General features: G+C 42.9%; 1 protein-coding gene across 1 annotated transcript; it reads left to right on the top strand.

Annotated features, from left to right (window-relative positions):
* Positions 1 to 3,937: 3,937 nt before the first annotated feature.
* On the top strand, positions 3,938 to 8,538 carry spaca6 (sperm acrosome associated 6; the record flags this gene model as incomplete). Its single annotated transcript, XM_080500547.1, has 9 exons — positions 3,938 to 4,151; positions 4,285 to 4,371; positions 4,579 to 4,650; positions 4,860 to 4,883; positions 4,975 to 5,052; positions 5,593 to 5,696; positions 6,348 to 6,504; positions 7,713 to 7,840; positions 8,416 to 8,538. 9 exons carry the CDS (start codon positions 3,938 to 3,940, stop codon positions 8,536 to 8,538), a joined length of 987 nt encoding a protein of 328 aa, XP_080356673.1.
* Positions 8,539 to 11,694: the final 3,156 nt, after the last annotated feature.

Raw genomic sequence — 11,694 nt, 5'->3', positions numbered from 1 at the left:
AGTTTGTTTTGCGGCTCCATTTTAGACATTTAATAGGTCTGCATTTAAGCTCTCCTTTTAATTTCCTAGCGTGCCCCTCTGTCCCTGAGACCCTTAAACCTGTGAGGTCACAGCAGGTCACAGGTGAGGTCCTCGGGAACAGGGCTGCATTCAGTTTCAACGCCCCCCGTGAGAGACGAGAGCATTTTTGTCAAATAAATTTTTGTCAAATAAAACCCTTGTCACTCGTTTTCATGCTTGCCGATACTTCAAATGTATTCAAAAATGACATAGTCGTAAGTTTTTCCCGGGACTGCTCGGCCACCTTCACCTGTCCCGGGCTGGACGACAACCGGACAACGTGCCGCAGCCTACAGACACTTTGAGGGAGCCCACCCTTTCTGGCTGGCTTTGTGTTTGAGCTCCCAGTGGGGGGCGGGTGGGAAGACAGCCGAGGGTTGTGACCCCGTTATACAAGTCGCCTTCACAAACCTGTAGATTATGTGCGTATGTTTCTGTACTTTGCATCAGAAAGATGGCCATTTTCTAATCTGTTTGAATAAAATATGATTTTCGATATCTGGTGTGTCTGTGCGAGTGACTTATTTTATTTATATTTCACGTCTGTTTTTTGCAGCTTGATGATTTAAGAAGTATTAATAAGTATGAAAATATGTGTTTTATTACAACAAGGCAAATCCCAATGATTCTGGATGCGCAAATGATGGAAGTGTGCTCGTTACGAAAACACATGGCAGACACAATTAAACGCCTCACTTGGACGCGTTTGTGGATTTTTTTTTTCCCCCCGTCAAACCATCTGACTGACTCTCTGACTTTGGCAGTCCTGGAGCGCACTCTTGCCTAATATTGATTGGCCTGTCTGTGTGGAGACAGATGAATGCATTAGTACCCAGCTCACCCTGCCACTGGAAATATATTAAGTTCATGTATTAGGCACCCTGTCTGGTTGCCATGGAGATGCACCAGGAGTGAGGGACCGGGGAGGGGGAGGGAGGGAGGGAGGGGCGTTGGAGGGAAGAGGAGGATGGGAGACGAGTGGGGGATACAGGATGTGATGAGGCAGTCGACTTGATTTGTAGTCCCTCTCGCTCTGCCTCTGTTTGTCGCCGCCTTACCTCTTGGCCCCTCTTGGCTTCTCTCTTTGCTTTAGCCTCACTTCAGTTTTAACCCGTTTTAACCCACATCTTCTCTCAGATGCTACTTTTCACACAAAAAAATTATTTTTCTGAACTTTATTTGCAAAACAATGAGCTCTTCTTCTGTGTTGCAACTTACTACTCCATTGATCTCATTGTCCCTTTTGTTTGCTGCTCTCTGTTTGGCTCTCACCTGCAGACTGACCACACACCCTGAGGTAGACTTACATTCATTATAAATTTCATATTTCTCTCTAGTTTTCTTGCCGGCACTCACCCCCCCCCCCCTCCACCGACATGCACACAAGCATTAAACTCCCCCTTCACCCCCCCCTCCCCCCCATTCCCTCCCTCCTTGGCTCGCTCCATCTCTGTGCTCTGCAGTAAAACTGGTGCATTGAGGCAGCAGGAAATGGGGACTGGAGACAATAGAAAAGGAGAAAAGTACATCAAGAACTCTGAGGCTCTCAAAACCCAACCAAAAACCGACTACTATCAAAATCGTACTTATAATCTCATGCGGGGCGAGTAACACAAAGCTTATATTCAAGGTTTTCTGTTCTTCAAGTTGCTGTTGAAAAAAATCAAATGTAACAGTTGTCGTCATTGTCGGACCGGGATTTAAATGGAACCTGTTAACAAGAATCAGAATCATTAAACGTGGGAGGTGATGTTAAACGGTCCTTTGTGAGGAAAAAAGGATGCTCATCACATGAGGTTTACCATTTGAGAGTGGTGTGGGAGCTGTCTCAGATACGGGAAGGATGTACATGTTGGGACACATCATTCGGGAGTGTTTCGGCTTTTTAAACACCAGAAACCCTCGTCAAAGGTGTCCTTCTGCAGGGTGATCAGACGTCCTCTGCCCAATCATGAGAATTGCCTGGTTGTTCCATTGGCACGGCCCACAGGCCGTCATTAACGGTTTCCCTTCTCTCTCATCAACAGTTTTGGGCCACTTCACACTCGGTCAGTGCCTCATTGATCTTTTCCTCTGCAGGTCCCTGCAGCTGGATGGGGTCCTCCACCACTATTTCTGTTCTGGTACCAACCTCGTCAGTGACATGGCTGCTGATGCTCTGCTCACTGTGGTTTTTGTCCCATCACTGTGCTTCAATCGACTGATTTAACTGGTTCGTCTCTTGTCTCTGCTTCCACGCTTTCCTTGGTGGATCCTCAACCCCAACGTGATGTTATTTCTACTCAGCCAAAAAAAAGAAAAAGTTCTGTTCTGTGCCCTTTGAATTTTTTTTTCCTTTCTAGGAAATCTTTTGAATTTAACAGCAGTTTGCGTTCATAAAATTGCGTTAGCGCCATCTGTTGGTTCCATCTACCTACATCGTTTCCCACCGCTCTCGTTCTCCACAGGGAGTCTCTGTCCTTTCATATTTTACTTTGAAGGTCACTGTGGCTGGGTGGGTTCCTCCTCGGTTTGCCAACTCCCTGAAAAAAAAAATGAAGGGGCACCTCACTGGCAGGGCCCATTGCGTTCACTGTTCCTGGCTTGGTGAATTCTTTTATGCTCTTTTTTTCTGTGTGAGAAACTTTTTAATTTTTTTTTACTATTTGACATGAACCTGAATTTTAGTAGATGCATATTATTTTTTATATGAACAGATTGAAAACGAATTATTTCGCAATTTATTTTTCTTGCAAAATACTAAAATTAATAGAACAAAATCAGTATTTTTGTTAAATAGAAACCTGTCTTAATTCCTACATCTTTCTTTAACAGAACTCTGTCTGGCTTAAATTACAACAGAAATAAATTAAATTAACTTAAAATTCTATAAATTAAAAGAAAACAATAGAAAGCAGAATATTTAGTGCAAACAGAAAGTCTTTGGAAAAGTTCTGAACATAAACTCTTTGTTCCTCCAAGTGAATGACAGTATACTAGGCTATAGTGGAAGTAAAAAAGAAAAAAAGTTCTGCATTCAGGTTCTGTAGAGAGGGGGGGGGGGGGGGGGGGGTAAATCACATTGGTTATTTTTAATTTTGTATATTATTTTGACTACCTGTATAGTTTACATAATTCATTATTTATTTATCCATCCATATATAAAGTATATGAACTGTTTGAATTAGTAAAATGTTGTATAAGCGAATGCATATGTGTGTATACTGTAAAGTAAGTTATGATTGTGTATTTATTTGTATATATTGTATATATTATCTCCGTAATGTTGACTTCTTCTCATTCCTCCCTATATTTCTGCCGCCTTTTTTTTTTTTTTTTTTTTTTCGGAGAAGCCTTGCTGATCGAAAGTGTCACCATGCTCGTTTGTTTGCTCGTCTGTTGTCTTCCGGTACCTAATTGTACCTCGACCAATGAGATAAGCAGGATTCTGTGTTGTCATAATCGTGAGTGAGTATGCTGTCAGCTCATTGGTCACAGAGCAGGCGAGGCCGTGGAATGTTTACCGTAAGTCTTGATGGGAAGCGCCTTGTTCGCCATAAATTCCATTGACATTGTACAGACTATTTTTTGATTCTCACGATATTACGGGACAAAGTGATCCCTTCTCAGCTCACCGACGCGTAACTTTTGCTAGCGAATACGGAACGATTCCGTTTTTTAAAGAGACGGTTGGCAGCTTCCAGTTCCTCTTGCTAGTATTTCTTTGCTTGCACCAACCTCTTCAGTGGCAAGTCTGCCGATGCTCTGCCAAACTGGGTTTTTTTGTTTGTTTGTTTTTTGGTCACATCGTCGTGTTTCAGTCAACTGATTTGACTCGGTTGCCTCGTAAGAAGCCTTGATAAATGTCTGTGGACGTTAAACCCTGAAAGCAGGAAATATGTGCGCGTGGGTTTTGTGGCTGTTGTGCTTCGCCCCGCTGTTCTGCCCCTCTCTGGCCTGCTTCCACTGCTTTGTGGGCGAGGCGGCCAGCGTTCGGCTGTGCTGGGGTTACACTGTGACTGGAAGTGGCGTCAGAAGTATCGACAGGTGCATCAAGATGCTGGACAGCATCTTCAACAACAACCAGACAGTAATTGACGCTGGCAAAGTGGGTATGGAAAATGTCGTTTTTTGTGTGCGTTTCCAGACTTTCGTGGCATTGTAAAGGAGCAACGGCATATTTCACAGCATCTTGATGAGAAAGTTGGCCTCCTCACTAATGTGATGTGTGTGTGCCTCTTGCAGGTGGAGGCTATGACAAGCAGCTGAAGCAGATTCTGGATGCAGAGATCCTGCCCATAGTGGAGGAGTTTGACCAAAAACGGAATAATGGTAGCGAAACACCTGCTGAATAGCCGCATAACGAGTCTTTAGAGCTGGAGAAATTACTGTTTCGAAATAGAGTAGAGTGAGAAATGAGAGATTTCAAAATGATACCCTAAAGCACACAGTTCAGCAGAATGTGTCGGGCCAAATATGTCTTCCCTCCTCCTCCTCCCTCCTCCCTCCTCCTCCTCCCTCCTCCTCTCCATCTTTCAGACTATGTGTACGAGCAAAGGTTGCGGACGGCAGCAGACAATTTCATCGCAGCTGCCTCCAAACTGCCTCGAGGTGGGACACGGTCTCTCCCCCTTTCCTTCATCTTTTCATTTATAGTAAAGCTCATATTGGGTCATTACAGCTCCCTCTGATCTCTGGGCTCTTTCTCTAATAAGCCAGTTATACTATTACAGCCTTTCAAATAGGGTGGGGGAGTCTTACACGTTGACACTGAATCACCTCGTCCGAGTGAAATAATCGTACTTCCATTCTTTTCACAGTTTCTGGCTGTTTCCCTCCGTGCGGTTAGTGGGTTTTTTTTCTACGCGCACACGATGAGAATCAGTTCTTGTTCAAACTTGGACCTCGCGTATCGGCTCTTGTGCAACCCGGCAGGTTTTCAGAGTGCAGGCGCCGAGTACAACTGCATCACCTGCCAATACGACTCCTGTGAATTCCCTCTCGACTGTCCAGGTGAGCATTAGTAATTATACCACAGCGGCTTACTCTCTATTCCTGTTACATCTCAATTTTCAAAATGAGGGAGGGGAAGGAAAAAAAAAAAAAGATGCACTAATCCAGACTTGACACATCCTAAATAACTATACCCCCCCCCATAGCCATCCACTCTTGATCCTTGAAATTCTTTGCTTTTGATCCTTGAAATGCTCTTAGCAGAAAGTCTGGATTTGAGAAAGACAGAGGAAAGGTTTTATTTTTCACACATTATATATTTTGCACCGAGCCCCTGCGGTACTCTTTAAGTCCTTGGCTTCTTTATGGAAGGTGACAGCTGACTCCCACACACGATGGTATTCATATCAACCCTGTACAGCGCAGCCAGTGTTTAGCATATCATCATTTTTACTCCTCTCCTCCGAGACTGGGCTTAAGTATTATCATTAAGGGGGGGCTCAGACTGCAAGAGCCCCCCCACCCCCACCCCCGTGAATGTTATCTGCATGTGTGCGTGTCTGCCTGTGTACATGTGAGTGGCTATATGTTTTATTTCAGTTGAGGAAATGAACGTGACGGAGAGCAGCAGGAGCCGAATGCGCTGCGACGTGCCTTTTGCCCTGTCGGATGAGATTGAGGTGATCTGGAGGTTTGCAGAGGAGGTGAGCTCGACGGTTGGTGAAGGATCACTGCCATACCTTTTAGTTTCTCCTCCTGCGACATCGAGACACGTGTCTTTTTAAAACAAAACCAGAGGTACACATCTGTGTGACGTTGCATCATCTTCACAAATCAATAAAAAAAAATTTTTAAAAAGAATCATTGAATTCAGTGAATTCGTACTCGAATAGGTTTGTTGGAACAACACTCCTTGGCACGGCGAAGGCTGCACAAACATGCATTTGTGGGATGAACAATCGAGAGGTTCGGTTCTAATTTTGTTGATGTCGCACAAAAAAAGGCACTTTTATAAGAGGAAAAAGCCCAGCGATCTCAAAACAGGAAGTATTGCACAGACGGGAACCTCAGTCTCTTCCGCACTCCGCTCCACTGCTCATACTCCAAATGCATGTTGAAGACATTTAATAGGATAATAAACTGGTGGAATCAGTCGTGCATATTAAAGTCCAAAGTGAGTTTGAGAAAGGCCATGGATCCCTCTCTCTCTCTCTCTCACTCTTATATTCAATATATATTTTTATATTATATATGTAACACTGCTGATATTCACTCATTGTTAATGTGTATTTGCATCACAGAAGAAGAGTCCCGTCCCTACAGTCAATAAACGACACAAGTACTTGTTTCTTCAGGTGAAAACGCAGCAAGTGGATCAGTTTAAAGAAGTGACGGTGGGAGTGGACCGCCTCTATTCCATCCCCACGACCGGGCGCCATCATCAGGGCACCTACCAGTGTGAGATCTACTCAGATCAGCGCTCCATTGTCAGACTGTACTTCTATCTCGCAGGTAGTAAGAGTCTCCACTACTTTAGGAAGTAATAGAGTAACATTCAGGTGGATACGAGGCAGGAGGGCCTCCGGGCCTCACACACGTTTCTCATTGCAGTAATAATAAACATCTTGTGAGAAATAAGTTGATTTCTTCTGGCAGTTAAACAAACGGAATGCCTAATGTTGGTGTCATACTCAAGTCAAACATCCTGAAATATATTTTGTCTTTCATTTCAACCTGTGAGTATCACCTTTTCTTTCATTAAAAAAAAAAAAAAACCACAGGTTACTAGAAAACGCCCTTTCTCGTTTGGTGCATTTTAGCCTCATCACTATATTTTTGGAACCCGAGACCTTTTTTTTTTAAGTGACGATAGGAGCATAGAGCTAATGTTTTTTATATGAATGTGCATGTGTGGTGGTGCTGAGTGGAAAGGTGGGTGGGGTTAGAACATGGTGGTTAAAAATATGAAATAAAAGGTAAACATTTGCTTCTTGGCAGCAAAAATCCACAGTAAAAAAAAAAAAAGGAAGGTATAAACAAATTATGGCATATCCAACTGCAACATGTGGTTTTAAAAATCTGGAGGCGAAATAGTGTCAATGGTGTGACTTGTATGAGCAAGAGAAAATGACACCCATAATAATAACAGTAACACTAATGTCTGTTTTTTTCATTCATTATTTAAACTCTTGGTGTTCATTAACGATATTCGGGATCCATTTTGTTACATTTCATTAACCTGCTGCGCAGAAAAGTATCTGTCTCTGAGCCTCTTTAATGATTTCATTTACTTGTGAAATCAGAGCAAATACATCGGAATTAATCATAAAAACCCTTGTTCTTTAAATATACAGTCATTAAATAGGAAGCCAGATGTTAGGATCGTGTGTGTGTGTGGGGGGGGGGGGGGCACACGTTCCCCAGTGGGTAATAGAATTTGTGGAATCTTCTAATATTGCACGTGAGAAATGTTTTTGTTAATCGCCCTGCCTCGACACCCCCACCCCTCCCCCCCCCCCCCCCCACCAGTCCCTCAAACCCCTTTTAACAAGCGCGTTTGCCCCCGATGAGTAACATCTACATTTATGTGCAGCTTTCAAGAGCGATAAAGGATCATTGTGCTGCATGTCTCAGGAATACTTCTCAGATCAAAACAATGTTTTACTCTCCTCATTTTTATTCTCTCTCTCTCTCTCTCTTCCTCTCTCTCTCTCTCTCAGTGACCCCCCGGTCTGTGGCAGGCCACACAGAGCTGCAGGAGATATTTGACCTCTCTCTGCTCCCAGGAGGGCAGTTAGACCCTCAGACTGGTGCTCCTCCGCCCTCACCCCTCCTCCTCCCTCTGACGGTGCTGCTCGTCGCCTGTTTAACCGCTTCACTGCTGCTGCTCTTCCTCTCCCTGGGGTAAAATCAGGCTATTATTTGCACGTTACAGGACATTGGCGGAATAAGGAAAGCGCACACCTGTCCTGAGTGCACCAGATGCAGCAGCTAATGGAGTTTGGTGTGTTTTTTTTTCCAGGGCTGCGTACTGGTTGTCAGGCCAAGAGCATGGAGGTCATGGAGGAAACAGCTGGAGATGAACAGTTAGAAGCCTTCGTGTTGGGAAGGTGCACGTTATGTAATAAATTTGTTGCATGAAGCATCCTGGTCGTCTCTGCAGCCTCGAGTCAAAATAGGAGACGTGGATGTTGAGGTCTGTCACCACTAGAGGGCAGGATGGGCTTCTTTATCAGTAGGGGAGAGTGGGGTCAGATGACCCACCCCTTGTATCCAGGTAATTCTACTTTTTTTGGGGGGGTCACGTGACCACAAAGAGAAACGTCGACAGGTCAACACCGAGGAGGTACGTGAAAAAGAGCGAGGACACTCACAGGACCGTGTGATGGTTTCAACCTCCCTTTGCATTTTTCTCCATTCAAGGAAAAGGACGAGACGTCTTTCCCACAGAGTGATGCCCCGAAGAAGTTTCCTCAACCTCAAAAGCCCCGGAGGAACCAACGGAGGGAGCAACAGCTCATATTGCCCTGCGACCTTGACAGCTAGAATATGGAATAGTTGTTTCGGATAAATGGTTTGTTCTCACAAGTTCAAAACTTGAAACTGTCGATTCGCACAAGACGCACAGGTTGACGTTGTAAATCTCAGGTGGTCAGTTTACCCCCTGTCAGGTGGTCTGTGTCTGTCTGACTTTTGTTTTGGCAAGTCATTATTTTGGGCAGCTTTGTCAGAGATTCTTTCAGATAATTTCACTTGATAAAAGACATCCTGAAATTATGTTATCATTCGATTGTCGTGTCAATTTTTCTTCCCCCTCACTCCAGGACAACATAACTCCCCTACCCACTCCAAAGTCCCTCGTGGGGTAAAAGCGCTCTGACTGTTTACAGTAAAGGTTGACTGACTTTTGTCCCTTTTCACATCTTCACTTACCTGCTTATGAACATTTGTATTAATATGTCACCAATATTGTTTTCAGTGTGTGTGTCCCCTCACATTTTCAATAGTCTCTCCTCCTCATCACCTCAATGTGTTCCACCTGTGTCTCCTCACCTCGTGCATATTAACCCTCTCTCCCTGTGTGTCTGTGCCAGATTGTCTTTGTACTTCGTCTTGGACATCCAGTGTCTCTTGTTGTCCTCTGTGTTCCTTGTTTAGTAAACAGTGTTTACTAGTTGTTGGACTTTGCTGATCCCCCGATCTCCCCTGTAATACCTTTGTTGCTGCCGCTCTGAGACTTTCTGATATATTTTTTGGAGGTGATCTCCAGTGTTCCAGTCTGTATTTGGGTCCTGTCCTGGTCTGACTACTACATACCCCCTTGATCAAATACAAGTTGAAATGTCTGATTTCTAATTGTCACAAGTGGTATAAATGTAGTTTCTGCTATAGAATCTGTCCATCAGTCTGTTCTGCCATCCATCAATTGGGTGGGAATCTAGAAGAAAATCTGAACTGAGTCGACTGACAGTTTGGCAGATAGTGGTGGATCATTATCAGACAGAGATGAAACATCAACACATGAAAGTTTTCTGGTAAAAATACAAAGAGCACTTCTTTAAAAGCTACTCCCTTTCAATAGTTGAATGTTGTGCTGCTTTGCCAAAAGCAGGCATACACTTCAATTTACCTGAAAACAATATTGAAGTTGAAACTATAAAGTATATAGGAATTATGCTGGTATTTAATTTTGTGATTAAATGCTGTAGTTTAAAATAATTTTAAATGTAGCGAATTACACCATGTAATCTGTAAAAATACAAAGTTAAAATGTAAAAAAAAAAAAAAAATTATATATATATATATGTATATGTATATATATATGTATATGTATATATATATATATATAAAATGTGTGTAGTTGTTGCTTTCCGCTCTGGTCAAAAATCCATCCTTCATTATGGGGTTGAAATAGCAGTTTATTTCGAGTGGGTAAAAAATAGTCATGTCTTCTTGTAGCCACAGGGTGTCGACAACATGCCGAAAACCTAGTGAAGCCATCCTCGGCAAGTTCGAATGAATTTAGATTGAATTCATTTGAACTTAATGTCACAATAGTGTTGCAGTCTGGTGAGTATCGCGTTGCCAAAACACAGGGGGGGAAGAACTTCCTCGGAAATTGAATCATGTGACGCAGGAGCAAAATACTGGGGTTGCAAAACAAACTTTTACTCGGAAAGTGGCACACACCACAAGAATGGCCTGTCAATAATGAATATATGAATGCCCCACCCCGTATCTTCTGATGTTAATCAATGTCTGTGGTCTGGTCAAGAGTGTGTGCCAGTCGTCGGTAAGCATGTTATGTAACATAGTATTTGTGCTCCTCTGTCCTCATTGGCGTGAACGGCACAAGGAGTGACATAAATGCCCTCTGATGTATGGTCACTCTTTATTCAAGCAATAACAATTTCAAAGATTGTATACCTACTGTGTTTCTGCGTCAAGAAATGACCAGCCGGGATACACCCTAAGTGTTTCAGCCCCGTTTACACTTCCACTCAAAGGACTCACTCACTCTGAAGCACACCTTATCACATGCATTCACACATGAGCAGCTGTGGAGATTCTCTCAAACTCGCCGTGGAGCCCTGAAGGCAGGTAACGATGATCAGATCAGAGTCCAGTACACTCTGGTATTCTCCAACTTGAAGTCGGGTCATAACTGGTCAGTCACATGCTCAGAATGGACAATCCGTGTTTGCAGTTTTTTAGCAAAATGTATTGCTGGAATCAGTCAGTGATGTCCTTCAGTATTTTAAATCAGTGATGACAGGCCCACTGGGCTGCAGGAGCTGAGTTTATGTCTAGAATTACAAGCTCAATGCCAAGACTGATCTGAGACTCTTTAATGTGTGAAGATCTGCACTGGATATAATGTGAAATGTGACTCGAAGCTGTGAATGTCCTGAATCAATAGCAGCAATTATTAACAATGTAATTAGATCAAACAATATATTTGATCAGAAAACTATTTCAACAAAAAAAAAAAAACCTGGTTTATTGTGTCAACACTTGAAAGATTTAATGACGTATTGCTTTGATTGTATTTATTATACCATATTGCCTGAGAAATGTGCTTTGAATGGAGATATTTTATTCAGCTAAATGGGATCGACCGCCTCATATTGACAATGTATTTAATGTCTAGAGAGACGGCGGACCAAAAAAACCCCCATCATTTACACATCTATGTACATTTTTTTCTATCAGTTTGAACCAAACTCATCCTGAAGTTTTGAGCTAAATCTGCTTTGTTTGAATATCAACACACAGATATGAATGACGGGCACACGCCTACCACAAAATCTAGAGAGTAATGACTTGGATATTTTAGCATGAAAAGCAGGGCAACATGAAATATAAGGTTACAGGGAGACACCAGCGCGTCGTGGCATTTCAATGCAGTTAAAAACCTTTTTAAAGATTAAAGAGTACTTTAATTTGTAATTTATCACAAATGAATTGCCAATATTTTTCCACTCCTCTTTGTTGACGCTTCATTTTTGAGTCTTCGATTCAGTCTGAAGAATAAGAATCCCACATTCACCGGTCAGCTGTCTGAAGTCACGACAACATGTTTGTGTTTACAGTTTCCTACTCGGTGAACTGGACGCCTCCTCTGCTTTGCCGGAGCCGCTCTTCTTTTGTTCCAAGTTCTGTTACCCAGCTCCTTGTCAATACCTGCGAATTGCATGAAAC

This window comes from Blennius ocellaris (assembly GCF_963422515.1).
Source record: "Blennius ocellaris genome assembly, chromosome: 8".
In the NCBI taxonomy this organism is placed as follows: Eukaryota; Metazoa; Chordata; class Actinopteri; order Blenniiformes; family Blenniidae; genus Blennius; species Blennius ocellaris.
This window is presented reverse-complemented; position numbering and strand designations above follow the sequence as displayed.